This window comes from Cyclopterus lumpus, chromosome 15 (genome assembly GCF_009769545.1).
Source record: "Cyclopterus lumpus isolate fCycLum1 chromosome 15, fCycLum1.pri, whole genome shotgun sequence".
NCBI lineage: Eukaryota > Metazoa > Chordata > Actinopteri > Perciformes > Cyclopteridae > Cyclopterus > Cyclopterus lumpus.
The window spans coordinates 25,177,234-25,197,591 of record NC_046980.1 but is presented as its reverse complement, the minus strand read 5'-3'; the positions used below and the strand labels follow the sequence as shown (position 1 = coordinate 25,197,591).

The 20,358-nt window shown below is 44.4% G+C and overlaps 1 protein-coding gene across 1 annotated transcript in view; it reads right to left on the bottom strand.

The window, feature by feature from the left end:
* Positions 1–20,358, bottom strand: part of slc24a3 (solute carrier family 24 member 3) — an 87,059-nt gene that overhangs the window by 41,893 nt on the left and 24,808 nt on the right. The window contains 1 exon segment of the mRNA XM_034552108.1: positions 14,271–14,396. Within this exon segment, the coding sequence (XP_034407999.1) occupies positions 14,271–14,396 (126 nt within the window).

The following is a 20,358-nucleotide window of genomic DNA, read 5'->3' as shown; positions in this document are numbered from 1 at the left end:
GCTGATAATATTCGGGTGTGCGACCAACGAGAGACGTAAAAGAAAAAATAATTTCTGGTTGGAAGGAGAAACACGCTCACCTTATTGAAACAGGCTTTTGGTTGGAGGAATGAAAAAGGGAGGCCTTATTAGCACGGCTAAACCATCAGCCACTGGTTACGTTAATCAGAGTTTTAATAGTGCAATACACATTTTGTATTAGTTTTTCACCATCTCTGACTTTGGATTATGTTTTGTGCTGGTTAACAGGAAGTGATGTAATGTACATTGACAGAGATCACCCCCTTCCCCCATCATCATCTACCCTCAACACACACGCACACGCGCACACACAGACACACACTTTCTCTCTAGCTCCCAGCTGGCTGCCTACTGAGCTTTCTTGGAGTGACAGATAAAAGTCATATAATCACACACACACACAGGCGCACACAGAGGTACAAATACACACACTCACGTGGGGGGCAATCACAGGAAGTCGTCTCCTCAATCGGTGCATGGGCTTGTTCCCTACGCAAGGCTGGCATCTCTCTCCTGCCATCACCCAGGACTGAGTTCGGGGGCCAGATCCCCTGGGGGGCTCCACACATGTCATGCTAACATCTAACTACAAAGCAAAGAATCTCTGTCTCTCTGTATGTGAGTATGTTCCTCGCATATCAGATTCCAGATCAGATTCAACGTTATTGTTATTGTATACTGTATTGTATTGTGTATTGTATTGTGTTGTATATTTTTGTGTAAGCACACTGAGAGTCACCTTACCAAGTCAAATTCCTTGTTTGTGCAAACTTACTTGGCCAATTAAACCTGATTCTGATTCTGATTCTGACAAGTACGAGTACAACTAAATGCATCTGTTTTAGTATCTGACCAGAAGTGCAAAAGAAAGCAGTAAAAGTGCAGGGCAATGAGCGAGATAAATAACAAATAAATAAAAAATAGTAATAACAGTTTGAGTAGTATAAGTAGTATGACAATTGGATAGTATACACAAGATATATACATATATGAGGTGTTCCTCATGCTCCTGTGCTCCCACTGCAGGCAGCACTTGAGGTGGACGTCTTGATGGCAGGGAGTGGAGTGCCAGTGATGCGTTGGGCAGTTTCTACCACCCTCTGCAGAGCTTTCCGGTGACAAACAGACCAAACTGTGATGCAGTTTCTAAGGATGCTCTCGGTGGTGCAGTGATAGAAGTTCAACCCTGGTCAAGAAGGCCCACCAGCGTCTCCTCAGGAAGAAGAGACGCTGGTGGGCCTTCTTGACCAGGGTTGAGGAGTTGAGGGCCCAAGAGAGGTCCTCTGAGATGTGAATACCCAGAAACGTAAAGCTGGTGACACACTGAACCTCTGTTCCATTGATATGGACAGAGGTATTTGTAGCCTTTTGGTCTTTCTGAAGTCCACACTGAGCTCCTTGGTCTTTTTGGTGTTGAGGGCAAGGTTGTTGTTGGCACATATCATGACAACCGTTCATTCGATCTACTTCGCACTCGGTGGTGTTATTGCCAGGTACCAAAGGCAATATAGTGTCAAATTGGTGACCATTCGGACACGCAACCCTTTCAATATTAATAAACTTTGAGTGCAAAAGTGACACGCGACTGAGGTCGGTTTTTCCCATGCAAGTAAAAAACTGTATTTCCACATTCAAATCATTTCAGGTGGGGAATAAAACGGAGGCCTTATCAGCACAATGTACTTAGATTGAGGGTGGATAGTCACATGCTGGATAGTTAAATGAACAATAATGCATCATATTCAAATTGTTATATTCTGTGAGCCGAATCTGAATTTGCAACGTAACCAGAAACATTTCCCCGTCAGGTAATTGAGTGCTACAATGTTTACCTCTGAAGTAGAAGTACACAGTACGTAGTATTCAGTTGAGTGGTTCATTTAGAAGTGATTTGGTGGGCTTTTTTATTTTGGGGTGCAATGCGTTAGAATAGAAGCACAATTTAATACTTTGATTTAGGGCCCTTTTATTTTGGGGCCACATGCCAAATACAACAGGCTTTATGGCCTGGTGTATCAGACCAATGGTCTGACCCTGGTGTTTTTGACCCTGAACCAGAGTGTATTACATTGGTGTCATTTCTGTCCGTGAGTGGCCGAGACTTGGATGTGTGATGCAACTCTATCTTGGAAGGTGTCCTGCTCTGGACCCGAGCCAGCTTTCGGCCCGTTGTGAAGGGGCATGTTTTCAACTGGTGACAATGGCTGTGTCCTTAATCACACCTCATTCATTCATGAATGTTTTCAGAGATCCAGTTTGAGCTGTCTCCAACTAGACTCTCACTTTGTCTTTAAGGTTCATTTTGCCTCAGTGTGCAGTAATGGAAAAAGGGAAAATGGTCCCATTAAGTAGATAATTAGCTGCATGTTAGGCAAACCTGCAGTACACATGCTGTGTATCATGCTGTGCTGCGAGTCGAGGCAGCGGTTTCTCATGTGTTCTTGAAAGAATTTCTAAAGCATTTTACTTTTGAAAGGGCTGCAGCAGGAAATTGACTGAACTTACTGGGGAATAAATGTCTGAAGGATAAACAACATTGTTGGCCCCATTCCTGCTACGGTTCTAAAAAAAGCTATAGCATGTTAAGTCTGCAGCTGGTGCCATGGGGTCATTACAATCAAAAGGTTTTGAGGGAGCATAAATGTGCTTATCTGCACTATAAACATATTTTCTGTATTGTATGCCAAAATGAAATGTGCATATGCACCTTTAGAACACTCTTCTTTGGAGGTGGTATAATGTTGCTGCAGTGGACTTTATAATAATAATAATAATAATAATAATTTTATTTACATAGCACCTTTAAAAACAGGGTTTACAAAGTGCTCTACATAGAAGCAAGGCAAAAAACATTTCAGAAATACAAGAGGCAAAGGAGATAATGCCATATAGGCAATGAACACAATAGAGGAATAGAAAAATACAAATACAAAATAAAGCAGAACAGACAAACTAAAATAGGGGAAACAAAGAACTGCACAAAATGACGACATCACTTAAAAGCAGTTTTATAAAAATGGGTTTTAAGAAGTGATTTAAAAGAAGTTACTGATTCTGCAAGTCTTAGCCCCTCAGGTAGGTCGTTCCAAAGTCGAGGGGCTCTAATGGCAAAAGCACGGTCACCCTTTAATTTAAGCCTTGACTTTGGAACGGCCAGAAGGGCCTTAAAGTGTGACAGTATGGGTTTAATTTTTGAGATTATTCTTGATTGAAAGAAGCAGGACTGGACAATTTTTCAAACATTACACCCACATTTCTGGCAAAAGGATTTAAATAAGCAGCCAGGGGACCAATTCAATTCAATTCAGTTTATTTTGTATAGCCCAATATCACAAATTACAAATTTGCCTCAGAGGGCTTTAAAATCTGTACACATACGACATCCCTGTCCCAGGACCTCACATCGAATCAGGAAAAACTCCCCAAAAATAACCTTTGACAGGGAAAAAAGGGAAGAAACCTTCAGGAGAGCAACAGAGGAGGGTCCCTCTCCCCGGATGGACAGATGCAATAGATGTCATGTGTACAGAATGAACAGCATTTACAAAGTTACATAAACACATTACATGAATATGACAATGTATGAATGGAACTCCAATACATGAAACAGAAGGAGGTAGAGAGGAGGGGGGGCGGGGCATCAGCAGGGCCAACGCGGGAGGCCGGTTCACCAGACATCAGACACCTCCAGGTCCAATGGACCCTATGAGACGTGAAGTCACAAAGACTACGGGGAGGAAGCAGAGTTAATAAGGTGCAATGGAGAAATAAAAAAATCATCCATAAAGAGAGAGAGAAGAGGAAATAGGTGCACAGTGTATCCTAAAACATCCCCCAGCAGCCTATAAGCCTATAGCAGCATATCTAGGAGCTGGACCAGGGCAAACCTGATTCAGCCCTAACTATGAGCACTATTAAAGAGGAAAGTCTTAAGTCTACTCTTAAATGAGGTGACTGTGTCTTGCCCCGCATTTAGTGAGCAGCTCTCTAGTGGGGCAATATGGTACTACAAGCTTCTTAAGATATGATGAGGAAAGTCTTAAGTCTACTCTTAAATGAGGTGACTGTGTCTGCCTCCCGGACTGAAAGTGGAAGCTGGTTCCATAAAAGAGGAGCTTGATAACTGAAGGCTCTTGCTCCCATCCTACATTTTAGGACTCTAGGAACCACAAGTAGCCCCACATTTAGTGAGCGCAGCTCTCTAGTGGGGCAATATGGTACTAGAAGCTCCTTAAGATATGAAGGTGCATCACCAATCAAGGCTTTGTAGGTGAGGAGAAGAATTTTAAATGTGATTCTTGATTTTACAGGGAGCCAGTGCAGAGCCACTAATACAGGAGTCATGTGATCCCTTTTCTTAGTTTTTGTGAGTACACGAGCTGCAGCATTCTGGATCAACTGGAGGGACTTAAGAAACTTATTAGAGCAGCCTGATAATAAGGAGTTGCAGTAATCTAGTCTGGAAGTAACAAACGCGTGAACCAGCTTTTCTGCATCTTTTTGGGACAAGATGTGCCTGATTTTTAAAATGTTACGTAGATGATAAAATGCAGTCCTTGAGATTTGCTTAACGTGGAGTTAAAGGACAAGTCTCGGTCAAAGATAACGCCCAGATTCTTTACAGTGGTGTTGGATGCCAGAGCAATGCCATCTACAGAAACCACATCACCAGATAATTGATATCTGAGGTGTTCAGGGCCCAGTAAAATAACTTCAGTTTTGTCTGAGTTTAACATCAGGAAGTTGCAGGTCATCCATGTTTTTATGTCTTTAAGGCATTCTTGAATTTTAGCGAGCTGGTTGGTCTCCTCTGGTTTGATCGATAGATATAATTGAGTATCATCTGCATAGCAATGAAAGTTTATGGAGTGTTTCCTGATAATGTTGCCCAAAGGAAGCATATATAAGGTAAATAAAATTGGTCCAAGCACAGAACCTTGTGGAACTCCGTGATTAACGTTGGTGGTCATTGAGGCTTCATCGTTTACAAATACAAATTGAGATCGATCTGATAAATAGGATTTAAACCAACTTAGTGCGGTACCTGAAATGCCAATCGACTGATCCAATCTCTGTAATAGGATGTCATGATCAATGGTGTCGAACGCAGCACTGAGATCTAACAAGACCAGTACAGAGATGAGTACTTTATCAGCACTAAGGTCTAATAAAACAAGTACAGATGAGTCCTTTTTCAGCACTAAGGTCTAACAAGACTAGTACAGAGATGAGTCCTTTATCAGCACTAAGGTGTAACAAGACCAGTACAGAGATGAGTCCTTTATCAGCACTAAGGTCTAACAAAACAAGTACAGAGATGAGTCCCCTATCTGATGCAATTAGGAGGTCATTTGTAATTTTCACCAGTGCTGTCTCTGTGCTGTGGTGTTTTCTAAATCCTAACTGAAACTCCTCCAATAAATTCTGATGTAAAAAGTCACACAACTGATTTGGGACTACTTTCTCAAGGATCTTAGAGAGGAAGGGAAGGTTAGAGATCGGTCTGTAGTTAGCCAACACCTCTGGATTAAGAGTGGTCTTCTTCAGGAGAGGTTTAATTACAGCTACTTTGAAGGAATGTGGTACATGGCCTGTTAGCAAAGACACATTAACAATATCCAGCAGAGAGGTGCTAATTAAAGGCCACACGTCTTTAAGCAGCCTCGTTGGGATGGGATCTAAGAGACAGGTAGACGGTTTAGAAGTAGAAACCGTTGAGGACAATTGGTCAAGGTTGATGGGAGAAAATCTATCTAAATATACACCAGGGCATACAGCCGTTTCCAAGGCCACTCCTCTTGATGACAGATCGGCAGTAGTTGAGGGCAAGAGAGCATCAATCTTGCCTCTAATAGTTAAAATCTTTTCATTGAAGAAGTTCAAGAAGTCATTACTACTGAGGTCTATAGGAATACACGGCTCCACAGAGCTGTGACTCTCTGTCAGCCTGGCTACAGTGCTAAAGAGAACCCTGGGGTTGTTCTTATTTTTCTCTATTACTGATGAGTAATAGGCTGCTCTGGCATTATGGAGAGCCTTTTTATATGTTTTAAGGCTGTCTCGCCAAACTAGGCGTGATTCTTCCAGATTGGTGGAACGCCATATGCTTTAAAGCTTTGGTGAAGTTTGCTTTAGGTCGCGGGTCTGAGGGTTCTACCAGGGAGCAAACTTCCTTTGCCTCACTGTCTTTTTCTTCAGTGGGGCTATCGAGTCTAGTGTCAATCTCAGTGAGCCAATAGCACTATCGAGAATATGATCAATCTGGGACGGACTAAAGTTAGCACAGGAGTCCTCCGTCACATTGAGACGTGGTATTGAATCAAATGCAGAAGGAATCGCTTCTTTAAATTTAGCTACAGCACTGTCAGTTAGAAATCTGGTGTAGAAACTTTTGACTAACGGTGTACACTCCGGGAGTATAAACTCAAAAGTTATGAGGTAATGGTCTGACAGAAGAGGGTTCTGTGGGAAGCCCTCCAAATGCTCAATGTCAATGCCATATGTAAGAACAAGGTCGAGGGTGTGGCCAAAGCAGTGAGTGGGTTTCTGTACTCTCTGACAGAAGCCAATCGAGTCCAACAATGAGATAAATGCAGCACTAAGGCAATCATTATCAATATCCACATGAATATTAAAATCTCCTACAATAATAACCGTATCAGTTTTAAGGACTAAACTTGATAAAAACTCTGAAAATTCAGATATAAATTCTGAATATGGACCTGGTGGCCGGTACAGTATAACAAATAGAATTGGCTGTAATGTTTTCCAAATTGGATGTGAAACACTAAGAACAAGGCTTTCAAATGAGTTGTAGTTTAGTTTAGGTTTAGGATTCATTAATAGGCTTGAGTCAAATATGGCTGCTACTCCACCTCCTCGGCCGGTGCCTCGAGGAATGTGAGTATTAATATGACTTGGAGGAGTTGATTCATTTAGGCTGACATATTCTTCATGGCTCAGCCAGGTTTCAGTAAGACACAATAAATCAATGTGATTGTCTGATATTAAATAATTTACTAATACAGCTTTAGATGACAGAGATCTAATATTTAGGAGTCCACATTTAATCATCCTGTTTTGTTGCACTGTTGCAGTAGTGATGTTAACCTGTATGAGGTTATTTTGTATGACCAATTTCACTCTTCGCCGATCGCCGGCGGGATAGACTAGCTCTAGGGGCGTGGAACATCACCTCACTAGCGGGGAAAAAGCCGGAGCTGGTGCAGGAGGTGGAGCGGTACCAGCAAGATTTAGTTGGGCTCACCTCCACGCACAGCATGGGCTCTGGAACCAAGCTCCCGGAGAAGGGTTGGACTTTGTCCTTTTCTGGAGTTGCCCAGGGTGAGAGGCGCCGGGCGGGAGTGGGGATACTCACGAGCCCCCGGCTGAGCGCCGCTGTGTCGGAGTTTTCCACGGGGAACGAGAGGGTCGCCTCCCTGCGCCTACGGGTTGCGGGGAGTAAGGCTCTGACTGTTGTTTGTGCTTATGCACCGAACAGCATTTCGGAGTATCTGGCCTTCTTGGAGTCGGTGGGAGGGGTCCTGGAAAGGGCGCCGCCTGCCGACTCCATAGTTCTCCTGGGAGACTTCAACGCTCACGTGGGCAATGACAGAGAAACCTGGCGGGGCATGATTGGGAGGAACGGCTTGCCCGATCTGAACCCGAATGGTGTTTTATTGTTGGACTTCTGTGCTAGCCACAGTTTGTCCATAACGAACACCATGTTCGAATATAAGGTGGCTCATAAGTGTACCTGGTACCAGAACACCTTAGGCCGGAGATCAATGATCGACTTTGTAATCGTATCATCTGATCTGCGGCCGTATGTCTTGGACACTCGGGTGAAGAGAGGAGCAGAGCTGTCAACTGATCACCACCTGGTGGAGAGTTGGATCAGATGGCGGGGGAGTCGGCTAGAAAGACCTGGCAAGCCGAAATGTGTAATGAGGGTGAACTGGGAACGTCTGGCAGAGGATCCTGTCCGGGAGGTCTTCAACTCCCACCTCCGGAAGAACTTCTCACAAATCCCGAGGGAGGCTGGGGACATGGAATCCGAGTGGAACTTGGTCAAAGCCTCTATTGTGGACGCGGCTGTTTGGGGCTCTGGCCGGAAGGTCATCGGTGCCTGTCGTGGCGGCAACCCGAGAACCCGGTGGTGGACACCGAGGGTGAGGGAAACCGTCAAACTGAAGGAGGCCTTTCGGGCCTGGCTGGACCAGGGGTCTCCTGAAGCAGCTGACGGGTACCGGCGGGCCAGAAGGGCTGCGGTGGTCGCAGAGGCTAAAACTCGGGCAGGGGAGGAGTTTGGGGAGGCCATGGAGAAGGACTTTCTGTTGGCCTCAAGGAAGTTCTGGCAAACCATCCCATGGCTCAGGAAGGGAAAGCAGGGTCTACCCCAGGCTGTTCTCAGCAGGGGGGGGGGGGGAAACTGCTGACCCGGACTGGGGAAATCGTCGGGCGGTGGAAAGAGCACTTTGAGGAACCCCTAAACCCGGCTAACATGTCCCCCGGAGAGGGGGCAGCGTCGGAAGACTTTGGGGTGGATTCACCCATATCCCTGGCAGAGGTCGCTAAGGTAGTCAAAAAGCTCCTTGGTGGCAAGGCGCCAGGGGTGGATGAGATCCACCCTGAGATGCTGAAAGCGCTGGACATTGTTGGGCTGTCTTGGTTGACACGCCTTTTCAGTGTCACATGGGGGTCGGGAACAGTGCCCATGGACTGGCAGACCGGGGTGGTGGTTCCCATCTTCAAGAAGGGGGACCGGAGAGTGTGCTCGAACTATCGTGGTATCACACTGCTCAGCCTCCCGGGAAAAGCTTATGCCAGGGTGCTGGAGAGGAGGCTCCGACCGCTTGTCGAACCTCGGATTCAAGACGAACAGTGCGGATTCCGTCCCGGTCGTGGAACAGTGGACCAGCTCTTTACCCTCGCAAGATTACTGGAGGGGTCCTGGGAGTTTGCCCAACCAGTTTACATGTGCTTTGTAGACCTGGAGAAGGCTTTTGACCGGGTCCCTCTGGGTTTTTTGTGGGGGGTGCTGCGGGAGTATGGGGTGCCGGACCCGTTGGCACGGGCCATACGCCTGCAGTAGGAGCTGTGTTCGTATCCTTGGTAGTAAGTCAGACACGTTCCCGGTGGGTGTTGGCCTCCGCCAGGGCTGCCCTTTATCACCGGTCCTGTTTGTGACCTTCATGGACAGGATGTCTAGGCGCAGCCAGGGGGCGGAGAGGATCCGGTTCGGGAGTTTCGGGATCGCCTCTCTGCTGTTCGTGGATGATGTGGTCCTGTTTGCCTCGTCGGACCGTGACCTCCAGCATTCACTGGGGCGTTTTGCAGCCGAGTGCGAAACGGCAGGGATGAGAGTTAGCACCTCCAAATCTGAGGCCATTGTGCTCTGCCGGAAACCGGCGGATTGCTCCCTCCAGGTGGGGACAAACTGCCTACCCCAAGCGAAGGAGTTCAAGTATCTCTGGGTCTTGTTCACGAGTGAGGGTAAGGTGGAGCGGGAGATCGACAGGCGGATCGGTGCGGCTGCAGCAGAAAAACAGGCACTGTACCGGTCCGTCTTGGTGAAGAGGGAGCTGAGCCGGAAGGCAAAGCTCTCCATTTACTGGTCGGTCTACGTTCTACCCCTCCTCACCTATGGTCACGAACTCTGGGTCGTGACCGAAAGAACGAGATCTCGGATACAAGCGGCCGAAATGAGCTTCCTCCGTAGGGTGGCCGGGCTCAGCCTTAGAGATAGGGTAAGGAGCTCGGACATCAGGGGGGAGCTTAGAGTCGAGTCGCTGCTCCTTCGTGTCGAAAGGAGTCAGCTGAGGTGGTTCGGGCATCTAGTCAGGATGACTCCTGGACGCCTCCCATTAGCGGTTTTCCGGGCACGTCCAACTGGTATGAGGCCCCGGGGAAGACCGAGGAAAAGCTGGAGGGATTATATCTCCCGGCTGGCCTTGGAACGCCTCGGGATCCCCCAGAATGAGCTGGAAAGTGTTGCGGGTGAGAGGGAAGCCTGGGTCGGCCTGCTGAACCTGCTGCCACCGCGACCCGACCCCGGATAAGCGGCTGATAATGGATGGAAGGATGGAAGTTCACTCTTGATGAGACTGTTGTTATTGTTTGGGGAACTGAATACTATGACTTCTGATTTGGAGTTATTGAGCTGAAGGAAATGTTGTGCCATCCAGCAGTTAACGTCAGAGAGACAATCTAAGACAGCAGCCAGGCTCTTTGGGTCACCAGGTCTCAGCGGAAGGTATATCTGTGTGTCGTCTGCATACCAATGAAAAGATACCTTGTGTCACTGGAGGATTTGGCCGAGTGGAAGCATGTAGATGGACCTAAAAAAAGTGGACCTAAAATTTAACCTTGTGGTACAACACAGGTAATGTGAGTCGTGGAAGACGAGTGATTACCTATGGTGACCAAGTACGATCTTTCTAAAAGGTAAGAATAAAACCAGCCAAGTGCAGTGTCCTTGATGCCAACCCAGGTTTTGAGGTGATCAATTAAAATGGCGTGATCTACAGTATCAAAAGCTGCACTAAGGTCTAAAATAATTAAAACGGCGCTCTCTCTCCTGTCTGCTGCTAAAAGGAGGTCATTAGTTACCTTGATTGAAAGGGTTCATCCTCAGGAGATCGTGGATTTACGTTCGGCAACTTTCATTACCATGTGACGATTGGATTTTGATGTTTTTGTAAAAGCGAAAGTTTTGGCTGGATGAAAATGAACTACGACTTTTTACAGTAGGTTTCATGGATAACTGAGATACCTTATTACAAACAAAAGTCTTGCCCATTGCTTTGCTACATACCACTAAACAGGTCGCCCTGATGAATTAGGAAAGAGCACTAACGAGCTAACTTTTAAACAAGAACCATTGCAAAAATTCTCCAATAGAAAGCACTGACAAGTTGCTTTTTTAATTTTTGTAAAAAAAAACAATCCAAGAAATCAACAGTATATTAAAATAGTTTATGTTTATCATATTTCTTCAGGGATTGGCCTCAAACATCCATGTGCTTTCACTGTCTTATTGTTATATGTCTTGGTTTTTAATGCATGTACCCAGGCCTTTCCATACTATCCCAGTAAATAAAATTAATGGAATTGGAAAAGACTAAAAGTCCTGAGACTGAAGGGCTTATGAAAAAGAGAGCAGAGTGAAGGGAAACCAGCATAACCTTCTGATGAACAACGAGACCCAACAAATCGCTTTCTCTATGGTTAATGAAGACGTGAGCCAAAGTGGAACCGATACGGTGGGTCAAGAACCTGCTGGACCTCGATCCAGACCCGTTTATGACGGAGCGAGACCGAGGTCATTGCTAACCACGGCGCACACACACACACACACACACACGCACACACACACACACCAATAAATACACCCATTCTGACGAGGCACAGGTTGTAGTTTGCTGTGCGTTAGCGGAGACGATTATCTCTAATCCACTGCGCTCCGTTGTTCTGATGAATGTGTGACGGGGTTTGACCTCAGAGGAGGATGGAGAAATGACATGAGCTGTAAAAAACCCCACAATGTATGCACAATTTGTTTGCTGTGCATCCATCGTGTGCCTCGGTGTATGCATTTCCTCCATTTCCTGTGTGGGCGTGTCGCCATGAGTCTCATTGATCCGACAAATTACAGTTCAAACAGAGCGCCGGCGTACGAATGCCAAGGAGCCTTTTGTCAGTGTGTGTGCGGCTGTGCAGCTTCATTTGAGTCAATCAAACACTGCCAGCCCTGGCTACTGTGGGTCAGTGGACAGCAGGTCCGTCTTTCAATCAGAGAATCGGTGGTTCGATCCCCGGCTGTGCTAGTCATAGTCCCTGTGTCCTTAAGCAAGACACTTAACCCAAAGTTGCTCCCCGTAGCTGTTCTACGATGTGTGAATGTAAGTCGCTTTGGATAAAAATGAAATGTAAATTAAAAGTTTTATGTTTCTTTATCTAATACCGAAATGTGTATTACCTCTTTAATGGAAGAGTTTAAAGAAAACAAGTTATGACAAAATAAACTCCAGACGTGTTTAATCCAATAATAGATACTTGCAACGGATCATAAAGTATTTGTTCGGATGGTATCACGGATCATTGATGAGCGCATCTCCCCAATGTGTCAACAAACACCAAATCCAGCTCGGTGCAGTTCAGTGGACTCGCAGAACCCAGCTGGCCCGAGCTGGCAGCAGAAGGAGCGACATCATTTGTTGGGGGGGGAATTGCCGTGTCACGCGTACGAGCTGCATGTGTGTGTGTGTGTGCGTGTGCTTGTGTTCAGAGGGGCTGTGAAGCAAACGCCACTAAAAATAGGACCTGGGTTCTTTTTATCTTCTCCAAAACTGTGAAATTTCAAGCATTGAATCTCATTTTTCGGGAACCAATTCCAGCAAATATCCAACTCCCTGATTCCCAGACACTCCTCATCTCCCCTACTACAGGAGGAGAGTCTCACCTCCTTGAGTCATCACTGTCAACCTGTCTGTCCTGCGATCCAACCCGACACACGTGGCATCATTCAATCGGGCTAATCTTCTTCATTCAGGACCATATCATCTGGTTTGGAGTCCAGTCCTGTGGGGAGTTGTACTGGGAACCATCAGGCTGCTAGAGTCTCCCCCTGGGGATCAAACATTCCTTTGGATGGATTTGCACCGCATCACAATGAACAGATGCGCGTTAACGTGCAGTCGACTTCATGTTTTGTTTGAATGCGCTGTGACTTTAAATTGAACTGATGATTGTATAAGTAACACACACACACAGAGAGAGAGAGAGAGAGAGAGTGAGTTCAGTCAGACTCTGCAGGCGGGAGGAGCGCATGTGAGTGTACGTATGTGTGTATCTGCATGCAGGCAGTAGACGGAGGCGGTGTGTTTACAATAAGATCAAGAGAATGCTTGGCAGGACGTCCGCCTTGTAACCCCCAGGATTCCACATGGAAAACACACACGCACGCGCGCACACACACACCGCAGAGAAAACAAACATACGGCAGGAGAGCTTTTGGTACCCAAGAGGGAGACAAGCAGACACGCGGGGATACATGTCTGAAGGTTGTTCTACCTTTGGAGAAAGTTTGTGTTTTTCATCTCCCCTCCTCCTCCCCCCCCCCCCCCCCCCCCCCTCACTTTCTCTGGGAGTAAGTCTTCATCTCCTCACCAGAGGGAGTGCTGTTCATGTGTTCTTTCATCCTCGGTTGAGCTTCTCGTATCCAGGTCTCACAGAGAGTCACAGAGTGTGTGTGTGGAGGTGAAGGGAGCTCATCATGCAGGATTCTACCCCCACCAGTTAAATAACACCTACTACAAGAGATGAAGTCATGAGAGTCACTAATTAAAAATTAGGACAAAAAGAAACCGTGAAATTCTCAAAGTGCCTGCAAAACAATGACCCGCCGAAGGAAACGGCGTCCGAGCGCTTCCACGCTATTTGCACATTAGGTCGTAAGTCGGCAATAAATGTGTCTCTTTACAAAACACAAATATCAGCTCTAATAGCTAATTATTTTCACAGATTTAGTTTTTAATCCATGACGAACTGAAACGAAAATGTAGGTTATTATCTAAAACACAAAACAAATGAATTCCAATGAGCACTGGAGGAATGTGCAGAATGAATAGAAATCAAACAACAATTCATTGTGAACCTCGTTATCGTGCTTATCACCAAAGTCATGATCATCACGAATGTCTGCATAACACCTGATGCCATTCCATGCAGTCGATGAGGAAATATGTCACAGGCTGAGAAAACCTTGACCTGTAGGCGGCGCTAGAGAAGTCCAATCACAGTGGAGGCTCAGGCCTTCCCTTCATCCAGAACAAAGGCCAGAACAAGTCCTCTTCTCTCTTAGATATTATACATATTCCATATCACATCAACTGGATCGCTCCCAGCTGGTCCCAGAGTGGAACAAGGCTTTGGTGGACACATGTTATTGTATGGCTTTTAAATATTAAAACAGATTAACAGAGAAATCATTAAACTTGCATATATACTGGATGTGTAAGTATAGATACTACTCATCCATGCGAGTCTAGATGAGTCCTATATGTTTTAATGCATGCATTTGAGCATTGAGTTATTGGTCATTGGACTGGATCAATTAGACTTGCATTATGCTGTGCAAGTTGTATGAGAATATGTCAATTATTGTCTTAATAATTATTAATTGAGCAGAACGTTGATGGCCAATGGAATGAAAGCAATGGTCCCGTGATAGTGGTTCTAGTCCCTACCTGGTTCCGTACAGTTCTTGGCGAGCTCAGAGTAGAGCTTCGACTCGTTGTCGTAGACCTCTTGCAGGAGATGGCGGCTCTCCCACCTCCCCCCCTCCTCCCCCACGAAGCCAGAAACGTGATATCCTAAAAGAGAGGAAGAGACGGTCAGAATGGTTAGAATCACAAAGGACTGCAAGCAAACCAGCCAGACAAACCATTAGTGGCAGGCAGCCCTATCCGGGGGGCAGTTGTCTCGGTGAAAGACACCGAACGCATCATGTCGCGTTCGAGAACATTAAACTTGTTTTATGTAACCGTTTCACGGAGATGCCACGTATTTTTTATTTCTGCACATGAACATTAGGTAACGCTATATAAGACGTTCCTTATGCACATACGAACTAATGGCCGCGACGCACAAGCTCTTAAGTTCCTCAGTTAATTGACATTCCTGAATACCCTAACCCTTGGACCTGGCTGTGTCTGATGCTGGTCCTGGGTCCTGACTCCTAGCCACTAGTTCCTGCATCCAGCCTCTGGCCTAGACCTGACCTCCTTCCCAATGGCCCTGCCTCCTTTGTGCCTTTGAGGCGACTCCTCTGGTTGTATAGAAGTCTATGCTTCATGTGTTAAAGCTGCATTCTCTCTCCTGTCCACCAGGGGGCGACTCCTCGGGTTGTATAGAAGTCTATGCTTCATGTGTTAAAGCTGCATTCTCTCTCCTGACCACCAGGGGGCGACTCCTCTGGTTGTATAGAAGTCTATCCTTCATGTGTTAAAGCTGCATTCTCTCTCCTGACCACCAAGGGGTGACTCCTCTGGTTGTATAAAAGTCTATGCTTCATGTGTTAAAGCTGCATTCTCTATCCTGACCACCAGGGGGCGACTCCTCTGGTTGTATAGAAGTCTATGCTTCATGTGTTAAAGCTGCATTCTCTCTCCTGACCACCAGGGGGTGACTCCTCTGGTTGTATAGAAGTCTATGCTTCATGTGTTAAAGCTGCATTCTCTCTCCTGACCACCAGGGGGCGACTCCTCTGGTTGTATAGAAGTCTATGCTTCATGTGTTAAAGCTGCATTCTCTCTCCTGACCCCCAGGGGGCGACTCCTCTGGTTGTATAGAAGTCTATGCTTCATGTGTTAAAGCTGCATTCTCTCTCCTGACCACCAGGGGGCGACTCCTCTGGTTGTATAGAAGTCTATGCTTCATGTGTTAAAGCTGCATTCTCTCTACCGACCTCCACGGGGCCGACGACCCTCTGACTCAAAGCCATGTGTAGCAACATAATCATGTTCTTAGAAGGTCTTGGGAAAACAGCATTTTTGACACAAAGATTTAATATTCAGATTTTAATACATACGGAAAACCAATGCGAAATTTACAGAATTATTCCTTTTTTTAAATAATGAATTGGACCCGCCCTTTAAAAACACGACGAGAGGTCCAAAACTCCACAGGGTACCTTACACCTGTGTACCTCTTTATCTTTATTACTGCACTTTTTTGTAGATATTATTGGTATGACTGCTGTCTGTAAATAAAATGACGCCTCTGCTTCATGGTAAGTCATGAGATAACTTGATGTGGATCCCTCTGATTTGGGGGTGATTGATGTTAATTATGGAATGTGTCTAAAGAGATGTGAGACATACAAGCTTCTGTTCCCCACTGTGGTGCTGAGCTGGACGGGGAACCACAACCCATGAGACCACACCTAGACAAATGATGTGCCCAACTGCATACAACCAAAGGCACGTGAACAGAGCCTCTGACCGCCAGCTGCAGAAGAAACGTTGACAAACCCAGCTGACACTCGCTCACAGAGTGTTGTTCTGCAAAGTGAAATCACTTCCATACAGCTGCCCTCTTACTGCATGCTCTTCCCCTGAACCCAAGCGTGTGTGTGTGTGTCATTAGAAGACATTGGACAACGTTATAGCTGGAGAACACACTCAATATACACTTTGGGAAAAATACTCTGGTTTATACTCTTCACTGTATTTTTAGGTAGAACTCCGTTGCGTCCCAGTGTTATTAAAAGTAAAATGCATCTCGGTCAAAGTACGTACGTTTTTCCAACCATTTCTCCGTGAATATGTCGCTACATATATCATGCGGGTTCGTAGCAAAACCTCTAATTCATAGGTGTCCCACGGAATGTTTCCGTATGATGTATAATTAATCTTGAACGAGGACGTAAATGGACCATAAAGCCCACACCGGAGGAGGGCAGGGAGATGTGATATGTGGACAATATAAATATATATATATTTATTATAAACCCTTATAGTCAGTGTATTACCCAAAGACATAGATGGCGGTCGGCATGTTGGCAGTTTAGAGAAGCAAGGTTAGTCACATAGTCACACTAACTAAGAGGTACAATGACGATATAACGGCAGATGAAAAGGTGAAAATATTCCTAATATAGTGTACACTTGAACTAACATGTTAACATGTGACGTTTCACCTATCTTCAAACCGTTGGAATCACCTGTGTGAGATGCAGCAGAGCAGCGAAGCAGAATGCATCACCACGGCTGAGGTTACCATGGTGATGTAACAGATAAGACACAAGGGGGTGGAGGAGGTGCATGACATAACAGTTACTCACACACACCATCAGATGTGCTGAGCCACGACTCACATCAGCTGTGCGGTTATTGTTGTCAGGATCATGTGAATGGCCAAACATTCAATGGATCAAATGCACTTCTCATAATGTGTTTCATACCGTGCCCTCTGTACTGTCGTTGTATTTGTCCCGGGATTTCTTTTGTGATGGACTAATGCATATATGGAAGAAAAGAGAAATAAATGTTGCGTTCCAACACTGATTTGGACGTCCATTGCCGTGTTCAGGGTCGGCCTTATTGGTGAAGGTAAGGACAAGATCGGGATCTTTTTATATTTAAAACCTACAGTTGTCACGTGAATGTATGGAAGCGCTTTGAAGAGCTCAGGAGGAACCAGAGAGCTGGGCAACATTCACCTGAGCGCACGTAACACTGACAATAATAACTGATAACTGATAATAACATCACGATAAAGAAAGAACAATGCAGATTTCCCTGTCACAGGGTGGAGTCAGCCAAGATGCGCAGGAATCACCCTCCGCATATAGATCTAGGTCGGCAGTGTGTGTGTACGTGTGTGTCCACTGTTCCTCCATCCCCCCTCACTAACTCAACATGTTTGCCGAAGTGCGTCCGTCCGAGCCGACCCCACAACATCGCTCCCCCCCGTCATGTCACATCAGCCTCTTTGTCTTCATCAGCGACCCTCGGCACGCACAGGAGAACATACGTGTGTGTCTGTGTGTGTGTATATGTGTGTGTGTGTGTCTGTGTGTATATGTGTGTGCGTGTGTCTGTGTGTATATGTGTGTGTTTATGTGTGTGCGTGTATATGTGTATGTGTGTGTCTGTGTAAATGTGTGTATATGTATGTGTGTATGTGTGTGTGTGTATATGTGTGTGTGTGTGCGTGTGTATATGTGTGTGTGTTTATGTGTGTGCGTGTATATGTGTATGTGTGTGTCTGTGTATATGTGTGTATATGTGTGTGTGTGTGTGTATATGTGTGTGTCTGTGTGTGTGTGTATATGTGTGTGTGTGTGTCTGTGTGTATATGTGTGTGCGTCTGTCTGTGTGTATATGTGTGTGTGTTTATGTGTGTGCGTGTATACGTGTATGTGTGTGTCTGTGTATATGTATGTGTGTATATGTGTGTGTGTATATGTGTGTGTGTGTCCGGAGAGGAGGAACCAGACCACGAGCACATGGCTCCCGGTCGCTACACGTGATAGAAAAATCTTTGGCTCCCCATCCTAGGACGTATCTAGGTTACTGTATGTAGGAGTTATCATACCAGGCTTGGGTTATATATTCAAATATACATAACTACACATATACATAACTACACATATACATGACTATGCATATACATAACTACACATATACATAACTACACATATACCTAACTACATACATACACAACTACGCATATACACAACTACGCATATACACAACTACATATATACATAACTACACATATACACAACTACACATATACATAACTACACATATACATAACTACATATATACCTAACTACATACATACACAACTACGCATATACACAACTACACATATACATAACTACACATATACATAACTACACATATACCTAACTACATACATACACAACTACGCATATACACAACTACACATTTACATAACTACACATATACATGACTATGCATATACATAACTACACATATACATAACTACGCATATACCTAACTACATACATACACAACTACGCGTATACACAACTACACATATACATAACTACACATATACATAACTACACATATACATAACTACGCATATACCTAACTACATACATACACAACTACGCATATACACAACTACGCATATACACAACTACACATATACATAACTACACATATACATAACTACACATATACATAACTATGCATATACATAACTACACATATACATAACTATAACTACACATACACATAACTACACATACACAACTACATACATACACAACTACGCATATACACAACTACACGTATACACAACTACACAACTACACGTATACACAACTACACATATACATAACTACACATAACTACACATATACACAACTACACATACACAACTACACATAACTACACATACACATAACTACACGTACACATAACTACACGTACACATAACTACACATGTACACAACTACACATATACATAACTACACATATATATGACTATGCATATACCTAACTACGCATATACATAACTACACATATACATAACTATGCATATACCTAACTACACATATACATAACTACACATATATATGACTATGCATATACCTAACTACACATATACATAACTACACATATACACAACTACACATATACACAACTACGCATATACACAACTACACATATACACAACTACACATATACCTAACTACACATATACACAACTACAGATATACATACCTACACATATACATAACTACACATATACATAACTACACATATACATAACTACACATATATATGACTATGCATATACATAACTACACATATATATGACTATGCATATACATAACTACACATATACATAACTATGCATATACCTAACTACGCATATACATAACTACACTTACACATAACTACACATACACATAACTATATATATACATAACTACGCATATACACAACTACACATATACACAACTACGCATATACATAACTACACATATACACAACTATGCATATACATAACTACAAAAAAACAAAGACAAAACTGTAACATGTAAACCCAAACAGCGTAATAGTAATTTACTTTTCTATTTGGTCAACAATGTGATTCATTTGTTCTTCATCCAAACAATGAATGTAGTTAGTAGTTTTAAAATAAAATAAGATGGATGAAAGCGGCGGGAGCCCACATCTTCCATGGTGGTCCAGGATCAAGCTGCACTCTACAGGACAGAGATCAGGACTGGGGGGTCAGAGGAACTGGACTCACACAGTCAGAGGGGATGGACCATGAGTTCCTCATGTTTTTAATGTGGAGATGTGAACACAGACTTGATTTTAATGCAGCTGTTTACATTCCTTATGAGACAGGTATGTACTACAGTTTTGTTCTGTTTCTCATATGTTGGTTGTGTCATAAATGGGCTACAAGTGAATGTTATTGTGCGACGCTGTGTAGCATGATGACAATAAATGATCCTTGAATCTTTTTTTCAGTTATGGTTTGATCTCCACTACATCGCTGTAGTCTTTTCTACACGTAGCATTGAATAAGAGCAAATCATATTCTGTCCAACAACATGAAACACAAAGCATCAACAGTTTCATCCAGCATCATGCAGCATGGACCAAATGTCATTCTGAAACATGCCCGCAGAATTCAGCACTGCTGTGGACGGCGTGTCAATCAAACACACAGAAACACACACACACATGGAAAAGCCTTGTGATTGCCCGTCAATAAAGTAAAACGCCCATTAGTGGTTCAAATGAAACTGTTCCTCATGTTTTAAAGAAACACTGT